General features: G+C 43.9%; 1 protein-coding gene and 1 long non-coding RNA gene across 3 annotated transcripts; one reads left to right on the forward strand and one right to left on the reverse strand.

Annotated features, from left to right (window-relative positions):
- Positions 1-8,314: 8,314 nt before the first annotated feature.
- LOC109875374 (phakinin-like) lies at positions 8,315-13,986 on the forward strand. Of its 2 annotated transcripts, none has more exons than XM_031810654.1 (8): positions 8,315-8,987; positions 10,394-10,476; positions 10,620-10,776; positions 11,231-11,392; positions 11,760-11,888; positions 12,118-12,353; positions 12,650-12,732; positions 13,763-13,986. In XM_031810654.1, exons 1-8 carry the CDS (start codon positions 8,541-8,543, stop codon positions 13,783-13,785), a joined length of 1,320 nt encoding a protein of 439 aa, XP_031666514.1. In that variant the 5' UTR covers positions 8,315-8,540; the 3' UTR covers positions 13,786-13,986. The 2 variants fall into 2 exon arrangements, with proteins under 2 accessions (XP_031666514.1, XP_020323307.1); XM_020467718.2 differs by having other exon boundaries at positions 8,391-8,987; positions 11,763-11,888.
- A 30-nt stretch (positions 13,987-14,016) lies between these two features.
- Positions 14,017-15,611, reverse strand: LOC109874857 (uncharacterized). The gene is made up of 3 exons (XR_002252748.2): positions 15,473-15,611; positions 14,801-14,945; positions 14,017-14,658 (listed from the first exon to the last, which is right to left on the reverse strand). It is a non-coding gene; the product is annotated as an uncharacterized LOC109874857 (long non-coding RNA).
- Between the last annotated feature and the right edge of the window lie 537 nt (positions 15,612-16,148).

Here is a 16,148-nt window from a genome sequence, read left to right on the forward strand (position 1 = left end):
TTGTGGCTTTCTTATATGAGGTATACAGTTAAGACCCTGAAAAGAAAGGACTGCATGAGTTACATGAAACATTGGTCATGATAGACCTGTTCTGGCTACACACCCATTTGCTATAGGAGAAAGAGAGGGGTGGTTGTGTATTCTGAGAGGTTTTTACCTGGTTGAGGCCAATTCAACTCTCTGTTCCTCTCTGAGCCTTGTGTTTCCTACAGTACCTCCTCATCGGGCCCCTTGGGGTGTTGAGGCATATGAGGGCAATTACAGTTGCATCACGGGTACAGGTAATGGCATTGATTATGGGAGATTGCCTGAAGCTGATTGCAGTAGTAACATAACCATTAATTCCACTTGGCCAGTTACAGGCCTAAACCAAACTAGTGGTCTGGCTGATGTGTGGTGGATCTGTGGACCCAAAAGAGTGCTGAGACCCATTCTTAGAGGAGACTGGCAAGGTACGTGTGCTCTGACCAGTTTGATAATTCCACTGACCATTGTTGATGTTACTGCTGAACAGTTGTTGGGTTCTGTATCCAGGGGACCTGAAAACATTCCATCCCATGGGAGACATAGAAGTAGTGCTCCATGGACAGAGGATGTAGTTGACATACACACTAACCTGTTGGGAGTGCCGGTGGGGGTTCCTCATGAGCTTCAGGCCTTGGGCAGGAATGATGGATTATAGGTCCAGCCATAGTGGATGCAAGACAGACTGCATGGATTCATTACATCTACTATGATCAACAGCGTTTTGTTAATTACCCCCGTGATGCACTCACTGGTATGTCTGAACAGTTTGAGGCCACATCTAGGGTTGCCAGACAGAATAGACTTGCTTTGGATATGCTTCTTGCCAGTCAGGGGGGCGTATGCAAGATGTTCGGTGAACAATGTTGCACGTATATTCCTAATAACACCAGTCCAGATGGTAGTATATCTAAGGCCCTTAGTGGGCTTGATGCACTATCTGCTGAGATGAGGACCATGGTGGGGGTGGAGGAGTCTGGCCTGTTCTCTTGGGTGGGAGCCTGATTTTGGTAAGTACACTAGAATGGTGGTTACTGGATTTCTGACCCTAATTTTTGTATTTTTGTTATTTGACGTGTTGTGCTGCTTGCATCATACAGTGTTTCAAGAAGTCTGTTACAGATGTGGTGAAGGCTTCAGGCATGATGATTCCTTTGCTTGATGCTCCAGTTGGAGATGCTGATACTGAAGCATGCTTTCAGGGGAGGATGAGACTGACTGAGGATGACCCATGGTATGCTGTGGGTGAGGTAGTAGAATAAATCTTACACCACCACAGTTCCTTGTTATACATCTTTATGATGGGTTTTCTTTCCAGTATGTTTGTTCTCCCTGTTAAGGTTTCGAGTCCCTGGGTGGCATGAAGCCCAACTGGTGCAGGATAGGAGTAGCTGAGAGGACCAGATGGTTTATAATAATGCTTTGCTTTGCTTTACTCTGTTTTCCATGACCAAAGTTTTATCCGGTATCTTACATGTCAATAAACAATAAAGTGTTATCCTGTTTTTGCTAAGTGACACCCTTGTGGGTGTCAAAAGGGGGACTTAAATTTCACACCATTTTTTTTTGTTCTGTTTTTGAATGAGCTGTTCTCTTTTGACATGAAGGTATTTTAAACTCTGTGACTGTTATATGATTCATTGCTGAATTTTTGTTCACACCCTGGGGGGTGTGAAAAAGAGGGATTATTGGTTCCTGTGTTTTACATTTTAGCCATTACCATATATATGATTGAATATTATCTGCTGTTGGCTTGTGTTGATGTATGCAAGTGTTATGCAACATAGCTGACTTGAAACATTGTTAAAAGTGTCAGGGCCAGGGGACTTTCTCATGCTGAAAATAAAATATATATATACAGAAGGGAGGGCACATTCAGAGCGTGGGGTTGCGAGAACAAGCGGTCTTTTGTTAGATAACAGGAGCCAGGTGTGTGATAACGGTATGGAGCATGAGAGCCTGGCTGCAACTTCTCTTATGACATTCCAGAATCGCATTGCAGTAGATATGCTACTGGCGGAGAAAGGTGGAGCTTGTACTATGTTTGGTGAACAGTGTTGCACTTTCATCCCTAGTAACACAGCCTCCGATGGTAGCTTGACCATGGCCCTAGAAGGTTTGAGGACGCTTAATGGTAAAATGAAATCTCATTCTGGGATGGATACCTCGATGTGGGACTCCTGGATGAGTGCGTTTGGTAAATATAAAACCCTGGTGTCCTCCATTTTGGTATCCATTTCGGTGTTCGCTGCCATTTTAGTTCTCTGTGGATGCTGTTGCATTCCATGCATCCGTTCCCTTGCCACTAGGGTTATCTCTAGAGCCATTGACCCTTCCTCCCCTTCCCAGATGTTTCCTCTGCTGGATAAAGACCTACTTGAATTCGAGGATGAGGAGGAGAGTGCCTATTAGATTTACATTATATCTGCTGTTGCCTTATGGGGATGTATGTATGTGTTATGCAAGTGGATCATTCCGCCTGACTTGCCTAGTTTAAGTCACATCTCTTTGGAGATGTGAAGAGAGGGAATCACAACTTTTTCCTGCGGGAAAAAGTTGGCTTATGTAGACAAGCATTTTACTTTTATTTTGAGCTGTTCTCCGCTCTGTTAAATGAGGGTTGTAAGTTCCTAGGTGGCTGGTAGCCAACTTAGTACATAGTGGGATTGAATGGAGAACATGATGTAATACATATATATCTATTTCTGTTTAATACTGTGCCTTATTTCATAGTCCCCTTGGGAGAAGTTTCTCTTTGTGTCTGGATCCAGTTAGGTTGTGTCACGTCTCTGGTGAGACGTGAAGAGAGGGTTTTGTAGAGAAATGCTATTTCTTATGCAGGTGACCAAACTATTGTTGATAAAGGGCTACAACTCAAAGTAGAGCCTGTGGGGTCCCCTACAGGATAGCTCCCGCATTACACTAATGGCCAAAACCAGCGCACACACACATGATCTCCGTTGTAGCTGAACGTTGAATGCCCGAAGAGGATTCTACGATGACGGACAGACAACTGAGCCAATGGCGGAAGACTACAGACTACACCCCAGCTGAACCAATCCAAAGATCCGATCTTCCAGAATCAACCTACTTTCTGTTCTATATATAAGTGGTGTACTGATTGTATCGGCCTCTTCTTCGTCTGCGTTTCCGTACGAACCAGCGGGAGAGCCGTAATTACGCTGTTCTAGATATCTTCACTCTGAATAAACTGTAGCTTGTCATACAATTTACCACCTTGTCTGAATCGATCCTTGACCGACTCGCCCGTCTACATATCCAATTTCTAACACTATCATTGAAAATAAGAATATAATCAGGGGCCTGTTGCACAAAAGTAGAATTAAGACATCCGGGATAAATGACTCAGCTGAGCTCAATGAAGCCAAAACATGTGCGTCCAGGCTTAATTGGTTGCACAAAGACCAAGCCAGGATGAGCAGACACGGATTCATTAAGCCAGGTGAAACCAATCCTGGATAGGTGCGCGCTCACGGCTCACTCAAATAGACCCCGCCACAGATTAACTGATTTACCATGGCAACTAGAGCCGCGTACTTTTCCCCGTCGGAAGCACAAATCCTCATGGAGGCATACGAGGAGGTAAAAGATATAATTAAGAAGAAAGGCAACACCGCCACAGTGATAAAGCAAAGAGAAAAAGCGTGGCAAAGTATTGCAGACCGCCTGAATGCGTAAGTAGTGCACAATTACACACTCACCGCTCCGCTGAAACATCACAATTACAATTCAAATATTTAATTCACATCTCCAAAAATGCAGTTGTACTGTAATTATGAAACGGTTAATTTTTTTATTGAAATGCACTGCAGATATGAGTGAAATTGTGTAAAGTAACTCCATCACACTGTATAAAGCTATGATACATTTTTGGATATTTTTACTGAAAACAAGACAAAAATACCAAGTAATTTTTTGCAGTGTGACTCCATTAAATGTGTGTGTGTGTGTGTGTGTGTGTGTGTGTGTGTGTGTGTGTGTGTGTGTGTAGATTAAACATGAACGGGCCAAAACGGACATGGCAGCAGGTCAAAATCAAATACAAGAACATTCTGCAGAATGGTATGGTCCCTGACTAATATTTAACAAAGCACAAGCATATATTGTACCCAGAAGGTGCCTGCTCACACATTGTCTGTACTGTTTTAGCAGTGAAAAAGAATACCCACAGACAAGGCACGGGTGGTGGGTCACCAAAGGCTGACCTTACCCCAGCAGAGGACATGGCCTTGGAGCTAAATAAAGGCAGGCCCGTCTTAGAGGGGATCCCTGGGGGGAAAGAGACGAGCATAGGTTCCTCCCAAGATGCCACCCGCTTCATTCAAGGTATGTCCTTCCATCTCTACATGGGATACAACCACATTCATATTGAATCAATTTGGACTGTCTGACTTTGGTTTACCTATTGCCTTGCAGTGTCTGGCAGCACTGTGTTCCTGTTAGAGCCACCAGCACAAGCACCAGACGATGCTGATCCAGTGAGTACTCCATCAAAGGCATACTGTAGGCCTGGCATGTCTTGTCTACTAGCTTCAATATGAATCCGATTAAATGTGATAGGGTGAAGGCCCCAGTGCAGCAGCAACAGCACATGATGGAGACGATGATGAGGAGGAGACCATCTCTCTGGATTCCAGAAGGCATGAGGTATCATGTTAAGACTGTGAAAGTACTATTTACTCTACAATGGTGAGGAGTCCTCATCAAAATCAAAAAATCTAATTTCTTTTACAGGACCCAGATGCTATACAGTGGGAAAACCAGCCTGGCAACATAGTGCGTATTAATAAAAGGACACCACATCCTGCCAAATTCCAGCTGCGCTAATTGTATTGTGTTCACAGAGCTCACAAGCTATCAGAATGTTGTATGGCAACCACCTCCGGCGCCAAATAGAACTGGCAGACATAGACATTCAGTACAAGAAGAAAAAGATGGAAAATCTTGCACTGGAGTTCGAAATAAAAAGAGGACAATTAGGAAACTGGACCTTGAAATAAAAAAAACTTGAGAGATATGAGATATGCCTTCAATGTACACTGTATGCTAACTGTAACACAAATGTATTAATCATTATTTTTCTTTCCTCCCCCAGCTCCAAGAAGATGACACAGCTCAAAATAAAAATTAGGTATATTCTCGTAAAGTCAAGTGAGCCATGACATATGAGCTCTTATTGTGAGCACACAGGACGGTGGCATCTTTCTAAGGTTTTTTTTATTTTCCCAGCAATCAGTACAACCAAGTCATCGTTATAAGGCATCGCCCTCTTTTGCCCACCCCCCCAGCACCAGGTGTGGCCACTAGCCTATATGAAGGCCCAAAATTGTGTGTTCCTTTCTGCTCTGACAATGGCATGCCCATTCGTGCGAGATGTGGTGGATGAAGAAGCACTTGTGCTGAGGAGAGCCTTCAGGCGAGAAAGGGTCTTCAGGGACCGGTTGGACCCACTGGCCTTCCCTGATGACCATCTATATGAAAGATACAGGTTTTCTGCAGATGGCATCAGGTATCTATGCAGACTACTGGGTCCCAGGATTAAGCACCGCACTGCACGGAGCCATGCACTGAGTGTGGAGCAAATGGTTTGTGTGGCCTTGCGCTTTTTTGCTAGTGGAGCCTTCCTGTACTCAGTGGGGGATGCAGAACAGCTGAACAAGGCCACAATTTGCCGCACAATAAGGAGTGTGTGTCTGGCTATCAAAGCATTAGCAGATGTCTTCATCTCCTTCCCTGGCCACAGAAGACTCTGTGACATCAAAGAGGAGTTCTATAGGATTGCAGGTAAGAGGATCTACAAATTACAGGACAACTGTTAACACATAGTAGGATACTCATTACTTTGTGTGACAGGTTTCCCCAATGTCATTGGTGCAGTGGACTGCACACACATAAGGATAAAAGCCCCCTCAGGTGCCCATGAGGCCGATTTTGTGAATAGGAAATCCTTTCACAGCATTAATGTTCAGGTGAACATAACTTTTTGATATTGTCCATTGACGAACACTCTGCATTGCCAGTGATGTGCATTGATTGGTGTAATATTCCTCATCTTATGATTTCAGATGGTCTGCAATGCTGACTGTGTGATCAGCAATGTTGTGGCAAAATGGCCTGGCTCAGTCCATGACTCCAGAATCTTTCGGGCCTCTGAAATCTATCAGTGCCTCTGAAATCTATCAGTGCCTATCACAAGGTAAGCCACACAACCCCTATTTATAACCATCATGGCTGTGTCAAGAATATCACTGTGTTTATGAGGTAGTAATGATGAGATTTTGTGTTGACAGGTGAATTCTCTGGTGTGTTGCTGGGAGACAGGGGGTATGGCTGCCAGCCTTTTCTCCTGACACCTTTCACAGACCCCCAGGAAGCACAGCAGGCCTACAACCATGCCCATGCCAGGACCAGGGCCAGAGTTGAAATGACCTTTGGCCTCCTGAAGGCACGCTTTCACTGCCTTCACAAATTAAGGGTCAGCCCTGTTAGGGCATGTGATATTACTGTGGCTTGTGCTGTCCTCCACAATGTGGCCTGCCTGAGGAAGGAGAGGGCCCCCAGAGTGCCACCAGCCATGGACTGGGACAATCCGGCAATCTTCCCTGATGACGACAGTGGTCGGCTGCTGAGGGACCAATATGTGTTGAATTATTTTAGTTAGTATGTGTGCTTTCAATTTTGGTTAAATATGTCCTGCGGTGGCAGAGGAATTTGGTTTTTTTTGGGTTCGTTTTTTGACGAATTTGGCCTCTTATGATGTTTGTGCGGTATACTGTGTGTAATAAAAGGCTGCAGGGAGGCTACTGCATCCATTCATTTGTCTGTTCAGTTGATGTGTATGGATTTGTCCTGCATTTATTTTAGTGTGCAGACATGCAGGGTGTGTTATATACAGACCTTTGAATGTGTATGTATCATTTTGTATAATATGCTTGGATTCTGTGCTTTCCATCTTGTAGAGTCACTGTGACTTCAGTTTCGAAAGGAGCTGATGGTTTACCTGCTTTGTTTTGTCCTTATTCAATAAAGGAACATAATGTTACACATTGTGTTTTTATATTCATATGGAATGTGTATTTGTTTATATGACAGAGTACTAGGGCCACACTGAAGAAAAAGGATAAAGTCATAAATTTATGAGGCTGGTTCTTTCTGCAGAAAAGCTACATATTGTTTTTACAGTTTTGATACTTATGACAATGTGATACTTAATATTCTGGCACATCAGCATGTCTTTGTTTATGAAACCATACTGAAGTACAATTTCACGAAATGCCCCACATCTGTCATTTTAACTGTCCTCCTTTAAAACAACTGGTTACAATATTATGACTTGTGTTTTTTTTCCCCTCTGTGGCCCTAATATTCTATCATTTTATATATAGCCTTATAGTATATGGGAAACTGTAAATTATCTAATGATAGCAACATCTAAAAATCATTTTTTATCCAAAATCATTGAAATTAATGATCACAAATGTTTAATAACAGTGGGTCTAGTTATATGTGATAACAATGTATAGTGAGCAGTGAAATAACTATTGGTTTCCATTTGTGGTGACTGCTGACTGACATTAGGGATGAGATTAAATAGATCCTGGAATTTAGCCTGGTCTGGAGCAGGCTAGCTCCACAGAATAAATCTCCATGGTAATTTATACCATAACATATCCTCCTGCCCCCTATCCATCTTTAGTGCAACCGGATTACGGATCAATTGAGCCAGGATCACCAAGATATCCTGGCTTAATCCCTTATCCTAGTTTTGTGCAACAGGCCCCAGGCTCTCATATTATTGACAATAGAAATTAGAACATTTATATTTAAAATATACAATTATTTAATAAATCCATGGGCTTTTATTGACTGTATTTTGATCAAACACATCCTAACTTTGGATTTGAAAAAACAGGCCATACTGAACATTCCTCTGGCCCCTTCTCCAGTCTTTCATGTTTACAGCCATTGGGCATACTCTTTACAGTGATGCATGACCTGAAGTTCTCACATATAAATGCGCACACACACACACACACACACAAACTCACTCAGTCATGCACACATACAAAAAGAGGAGGTAGAAGCATCTCCAGTCAGATTTTGTCTAGTCAGACGACGCACCGGTGGCAGTTTGTGCTTGGGGAAAGGGTGCGCAAGCCAGCGCTCAATGGAGTTTTCCTGAGAGGGCTCCAATGCTGAGGCAGCAAAAACAAACAACCAGCACCCACACAAAGAGCCCCAATACACCAACCTGAACCAGGCCACTGTCACAATGACAACACAAACACCACAGGGGAACAATAAGCCCCTCTGCTTTCCAGAAGCCCAGGCCGCAATAAAGAGCCATGCGCCCAGGGACACGGGCTGTTTGACACCACAGGCCACCCAACATATTCTCAAGCCACTCAATGATGTCTATGCATGGTGACTAGCCTTCTTCTGACACGCACACGCATTCTCTCGTCTCATACCCACATTCTCCAAGTACAAGGGCCATGCCTCTGCCAAGACGTCGGTCCTCCTTCTTGGGCCAGCACTCCGCTGCAGAGCGCCTGGGTAGTGCCAGCACCAGGGCTGGCACCGCGGGCATCACCACAGCCCCCCGGGGCGTCTTTGTGGGGACAGCCCCCACGGGCGGCACCTGCAGCCTGGGCACGCGAGTGTCGCGGCGTGCCCTGGGCATCAGCAGTGTGTTCCTGCAGGGGCTGAGGAGCACGGCTGTGCCTGTTATGCCCCATGGGGCTGGGGCTGGTGGCAGGCAGCACCCCGGGGGTGCTGAGAGCCTTAACTGCTGCCTGATGGAGTACAGGGACAAGGTGCACGCCCTGGAGCTGCTCAACCAGCAGCTGGAGGAGCAGATCCGACACTGCCTGGATCGTAAGGCGTCCAGTGCCGGAGCCTGGGGTCCCCTCAGACAGGACTGGGAGGACGTCTACAGGCAGGTAAGGAAGGGGAGAGAAGGAGGTAGTTGAGGATGATGGGTAGAGAGGATACAGATAGGTAAGGGGGAGAAAGGAAGAGCAGGGAGGAGAGGGGTTGAGTATGATGGGTAGGGGGTACAGACTGATAAGAAGGGAAAGGGAAAGAATGGGAGGAGAGGGGTAGAGAAGGACTGGGAAGACAACTGGGTACAGGTAAATAAGAGAGGGAGTTTGTTCACAAGTCCTAGAATGAAGTTAAGAAAGCTCCTGCCGATGCAGCAGTGCAGCATTTTGCTGTTCTGTGCCTCCGACCAGATGGGAGTAGGTTGAAGCACTGATTGAGTGGGTGATTGGAGCTGGAGATTGTGGCGGGATTTGCGCTGGATAGTGTGTTCATTTAAAAGTGACAGTTTTGGAATGGGGAGTCTAACTTTGAAGCAGTGTTCATGATCCTCAATTGTTTATTGCACTGTGAGACTGTTAGCATATTTTAATTTGTTTACCTTTATTTAACCAGGGGAAACCCATTAACACCAGGGTCTCATTTATAAGGCTGCCCTGGGAACAATACATCAACATGACCAGCCTCAATACAATACTATACAGTTACAATGACACATTACAACAAATCAAATTCAAAAGTGACAGATAAAATTACACCTCAATCAAAACATCACCACATTCCTCCTCAAAGTCCCAAACTGACCCTTCGAGACCAGAGAGTCAAGCCTCAAAGTGGCCTGCAGGTCATTCCATGCGCTAGGGGCACAATAAATACATCCAATCTTCCGGACTCTGTGGAGTCCCACGGAGTCTCTAGAGCCAGCCAGCCTTGAGAGGGAGTCTGATGGCGGCTGGATTTCCAATTAAGAAATGATGTTGAAGTATAGCAGTCTTCCATTGATGAGGTGCAATGCATTGTGATGCCATTATAATGCACTCCAAGACTTGGCACAGGCATAAGACTCCCTTATCATCAGTGATGTAGTGAGTAAACAAAAGAGGTGGGTAAAAGCTGACCACCTTTCGCGGTGTATAAAGTAACACTCCCTGTATGCAGTTTTCAGCGATAGGTGGGTAAACGCTCGTGCAAAATAAAAAAGTTGTGTAAATGATATCTACCTGCGTTTACCCTCCACTACACCACTGCTTATAATGTCTGGTCTTATAATGAGGATCTCATAATGATCCTCGCTTAATAACAGCTATTTTGAGTCCATTGAAAATGACCTGCATAGAGAGACTTAACATACCATACGCCTTATAATAAGACATTGTAAAGGCGCATCCATGCTTTTAACAAGTCATTTTGCATTATACCTGCATGCAGAATACCCATTTATCGAAAAATTCGCCCTAAATTGGACTTCAGAGCATCTGTTGCACCCTAGTGGACAGACTGACATATTGCAAAACCTCCCCCATAGGTTAGTGAGTCCATCCTTGACAATGCCAGGCTAATGCTGCAGACAGAAAATGTGCAGGCCAACGCTGAGGACTTCAAGGACCGGTGAGTGTACACTCTCCTCACATCCTTTCTCCTCATCTCCTCTCTTCTCACCTCCTTCCCAAAACGTCAGAACCTGGGGAATCGAGAAGAGCATGGAGAAGAACACCCTGTCTTTTGAGATTCACTTTCTCTCCATCCTGTAGGTATGAGAATGAGCAGCCCTTCAGGAAAGCGGTTGAGGAGGAGATCAGCTCTCTGTACAAGGTGATTGACGATGCCAACCTGACCAAGTCAGACCTGGAGAGCCAGATGGACAGCATGAGGGCTGAGCTCCGAGACCTGGCCCGCAACCACGAGGAGGTGAGTCAAGCATGAAGGATGGAGCACATACTGGAAAAAAACAGATTACCAGCAGACCGCTAACTTTGTCATAGGGTTCCTTGTCGGGTTTTTAGAGTGGGATATTAGAGAAGGGGATATTCCCGTCAACATACAATCTAACAAAATACAATTTCCCACTTAGTTGAATCCCCAAGACAGTTCTTGTGTATTCGTTAAGTTTATTTACCCAGCATAGAAATAAATGGAGCACGTAAGAAACCCTAACTGCTAGCATTTCCATAGGATTCCTTTCTTGTGGGGTTTGCCCACTGACAAACATTTACCTCCAACCCAGAGTGAAAGCCCACACCTCATCCAGCTGGTTGTTATTGGAAATCAGATGATTAGAATCGTATTGATTATATGAATCCGGTGTATAGGTGTTGGGGTGGAACAAAGGCCCTTTTCCCAGGTGTTCTTCTGCTCCCTCCAGGACGTGAGGGTGCTATACAACCAGATGGCAGGCCGTGAGGTGGACGAACCGGACGCTCCCATTGAGACCAATCTGGACCAGATACTGGCCTACATCCGCTCCCACTGGGAAACAGTCATCGAGAAGAACCGTGCCGAGACCGATGCCTACCTGGAATACAAGGTAAGTTCATACTGTAGTTCCCCACACTTACAACCTTTAACATCTGAGTAAAAAGGGGAGAAATCAATATTTACTTTTGATAGATCAATGTGTAGTTGAAACGTATTTACATTTGTCGTTAGTTGTTTATCTATTATAAGGTCAGCTTGAGATTTGTGTCTAGTAGGGGCCAGGCAAAGCAAACGGAATATACCTGTTCTTTGACATAGCTTGACGTGTGTGTGTGTGTGTGTGTGTGTGTGTGTGTGTGTGTGTGTGTGTGTGTGTGTGTGTGTGTGTGTGTGTGTGTGTGTGTGTGTGTGTGTGTGTGTGTGTGTGTGTGTGTGTGTGTGTGTGTGTGTGTGTGTGTGTGTGTGTGTGTGTTCAGCAGGAGGAGAGTGTGGGCAGTAAGCTGAGTCATGAGGAGGAGGAGCTGGAGAGTCTGAAGACAGAGTATAACGATGCTGGTTGTAAAATCCAGAGTTTGCAGGCCGAAACCGAGTCCATCAGAGCACTGGTACGTATTGAGCCGTCACCTCTACAGTGTCCCTATATAGGGCAACGTTTTTGGGGACATCCCAACACCACCAATAGTGAGTGTGTATGTCAGTGGAGAATGGTGGAGGTAGAAATAGGAAGGATGGGCTAATTGGAATGGTTAGAATGGAACGAATAAAACACAAAGTGTGTGTGTGTGTGTGTGTGTAGGTGTCAACTGCATCAACTGTGTCAACTTGCTCCAACAGAAGCGCGGCCTGGAGAACTCCCTGAACGACGCCAAGCATTGGCATGACATCGAGTTGCAGAACCTGGGATCCGTCATTCGCAAGCTGGAGTCAGAGCTGGGCGACGTCCATGGCGACATTGAACAGCAACGCCGTGACTATGAGACGTTGCTGGGCAACAAAATGCGCCTGGAGCTGGAGATCGGCACCTACCACGGCATCTTGGATGGGGAGGAGAGCCGCTACCACCCCTCTATGTGAGTAGCTAACCGTAGAGATAACCTCTGAGGCAAAGGCAATATCAAAAAAGAAGATTAATAGCCCAGCAGGCAAAATACCATTGGCACATGACTTCTTAATGATATAATTCTCTGGTTGTAAACTTGTTTTCTGTTTATGCTATTATAGTAACAGTGCTTGACTTGGAATGAAATAGGTTCCAGTACTCATTTTGGGAGCCGGTACTGTTTATATTATCAAGGTGAACTCCACGCAATATATTCCAATGGGTGAGATTGCATGACCTCCTTTGACACGATGTCCCTCTCAACAGGTGCACAGGTGCATCAGAGCCTGAAGGGAGTCGAACTCCCCTTACTCCCCATTTGGAGCCCCACGGCGGCCCAGCACCTCAAGGTAAAGTCTACTACAGTCCCGTTCAAGAACCGAGGAGGAGCAAGGCACTCTTCAAAATACCTATATTGTGGTGGCAAGTTCAATTGAACAATATCTTAAAAACTCTGACTTTTTTCTGAATGTGAAGCATTCGTCAGGGAGAACAGCCTGATTGTTTAGAATATTGACATCAACAAAACACCAAATTATTGAATTTCTCATGGAAGAATGGTGTCGAATCCTTGCTTTTGAGTTCCAGGCTTGTAGACTCTATGCCAGGGTGCATTGAAGCTGTTCTTGGGGCTCTGACGGCTCGCTGTGGCCCAACGCCTTATTAAAACACATTATGTCGGTGTTTCCTTTATTTTGGCAGTTACCTGTGTATCTCTCCCTAAAGCATGTCCACACACAGAAGACAATTATCTTGATTTCCTCAAACATTTCACACACCTGCATGTGAAAGCTGACTGGCATGTGAGCGATGTGCGACGTTGTTCCCTGTTTTTGGGAGCATCTTCCAAGTGCTAGTCACCCTTGTAGAAACCAGTAGGAGTAAGTTGTTGTTAGGTTGCTTGTAATTATCGAGGACCAGGAGTGACAAAATCTTTTAGAAAAATGTATACATGAATATTGAAAATGTACAGAAATCAATGTATATATTTCCTCATCAGTTTTCAAATGTTATATTATTTGTTTATTAATTTAGAAGTGCATTATTAACGCATTAATTGTCAATTGCATTTCTAATTTAATCATTGGTTTATGTTCACATTTATTTTTTTTTAATTTTTGTCACTCCTGGTCCACCATACTAGTAGGTTGTTGGTTCATTGAGGATGGAAATCATTTCTGCAAGTGCAGAAACACATTCTCACCTTTCTTCATACTATTTGTAAATTATATCTATTAAATATTGTTCAAGTCCTTTATACTTGATTTGATTTATTAGCGTCCGCAATAGCCGACTCCAATGGTGACAGCTAGTCTTACTGGGGTCCGATACTATTCCGGTATAATGAACTACTTATTATGCATTTTTTTGTCTTATCAGGTTCCAACACATCTAGTTACTAGTGGAAAGACTGAGGACCATTTGGGGACAAGGCCACTTCTTAATTTTGGCGCTCAAGTTATCAACGACTGTCCTTGGGTTTGGAATAACACCAATGAACATGAAGCTCTCACACCGTTGATCTCCAAGGTATCTGTGCAGTTTCCTTCAGAGACCATGTTCTTACTAAAGAGTGTAATAAAATTGAAACATCTGCAAGAAAGCATCTGGTCCTCTTTTTTCAACTAGGCCTCTTTATTCAAATAGACTGGGGTTAGATTGGAATTTTCCTTTTGGGGACACTGCTTTCAGTTATGGCACATAAGACTACTTTGTTGATACATTAACAAAGCTTATACAAAGGGGTGGGTCTCAAAACTGCGAATTGGTTTCAAACTGAGCCAATATGGTTTTGGAGTTGTGGCATGGTTTCAATGACTCCTTTTTTAAAATACCACTTGTGCCTCAACCAGCCTATGACTCAGCTGGCCTGCTTAAACCACACTGAAACTTGTGCTCAACATGACGTGAAACAATCATTAGCACAGCATTCAGTCTGGTTTAAGCAGGCTGTGACTCAGCATGTGTAAAGCTCTAAATTGAAGTCATTGGTAATGACATGCCTAAATTGTACTTCTTGCCCTTATGAGTCAAAATGAGGATGGGGAAAGGACATTTCAACAGGCGCTCCCACAAGACACAGCCAGCGTTCATCAATACAATGCACGATTCATATGAAAGTGTCATTCATTTGTCTTAGAAAACAGGGGGTGCCAGTGATGATATTTACTTTGAGGATAGTTCCTTGGTTTAGTATTTTCTTCTTGCTCTTTGGAGTGGAGTGTCTGGTGATTCTGCATTTGTTGATTTGTCCTCTGGAAAGGTGAAACCAGCTCCTGCAGGGTGAGTCAATGTGGTTGTATATAGTATTAATAAACAGCTCAACTTAAGTTACGTTTCATTACAGTACATGTAGTCCTACTGATCTGAGGGTATTCAGTCACTGAGGACTTTATGGGCTGTGAAATTATGGCTCACCTCACTAGCGGGATGATCATGTCGTAGTGGGGTCTCCTATGACAGAGTAGCAGCCAGAGCAGGACCGTGAGGGTTTCTTGAATGGGTCATCAGTCCCCCTTCTCCTGCGAAACTGGCTCATCCTGACGTGTTGCATTTTCTCAATCTGCGGAGTACAGTGAACCAACATTTACTGTTTACTATATCTATAGGTATAATTCAGAAGTTGACCCAAATCTTCCATTGACATCAATTCATAATTCATGTGAAAGTAAAGACTAACACACAGATCTTAAGTTAAGCTTGGGACTATAGGGAAAATAAGAAAATCAGCCAATTTGATTATGATCAGGTGCTTGCTTTTTTGTATTTTTTTTCGTTGGCGGGACATGGATTCAGAGTAACTTTGTGCTTTTAACCCTTTGATGATTATGATTAACTGTTAAATAATCTCTATAGCTAGTGCCCCTACATGTCAAACCCCTTACATGTTACCATCCTATTCCAAAGCAAACGAAATGAAATGCTGCAATGAATGTCCCACATTTAAAAAAGGTTCCTCTGATCCAAGAGTCAAAGAATCAAAGGATTGCTCACCAATGTTAGTCTACTCATCAAAAGCAATCACAAAAAACAATGTTACTCCCCAAAAACTTTTAAGACAGTGAAGAAGAAATCATATAGCAAGCTTACCATTTCACCACTTGTTTCTATGGGCACCGATTGGATTGTAATTATTGCAATGGTGAAAATGACCAATGCCAATGATGCCCGCTGCATTTTGTCTCTTCTGTCAAAGCTTGTGGCGGAGGGAATCTGCTGTGTTCAAGACAACCTTAAATCTAAATAGGCACGTCTGTTACAGCTGGGCGGGGACTGTTCTATGCCATTCCTTTTTGTGACGAAGGAAGCAATATTGTGACGTGGTTGTTTTAAGGTAGAATGCCATGGAAAAGCAGTATGTTGACAGGTGAAAGCGTCCTTGAATTTATGTTTAACATATTAACACCAATATTTCATCACAAATCAAAACATGCAATGTATGCCTTGGCATACATTAGTGTATATTCGACCTTAAGAACGGAAACTTAAAGGGTCAATCTGCAGTTAAAACAAGCGGTCACTCTCAACCAGCCTGTAACCACTCTCAAATTCATAGACAGAGCTATGGATGCAAGGACGGATCATCTATGAGATCAAAATGATAGTTTTAACCATGTTTTGAGGATATAGCCTACACTGTTTGTTTAATTATATTGTTTACAAACAATGGAGTGAAACAAGCTTATATTTTGGGTTCTGATAGTGTTACTAAGCCGACTTCAAAACGCAGGTCTCTGTGTGTGGTTATCACAATTTGTTTGCTCGT

This window comes from Oncorhynchus kisutch, linkage group LG30 (assembly GCF_002021735.2).
Source record: "Oncorhynchus kisutch isolate 150728-3 linkage group LG30, Okis_V2, whole genome shotgun sequence".
Taxonomy (NCBI): Eukaryota; Metazoa; Chordata; class Actinopteri; order Salmoniformes; family Salmonidae; genus Oncorhynchus; species Oncorhynchus kisutch.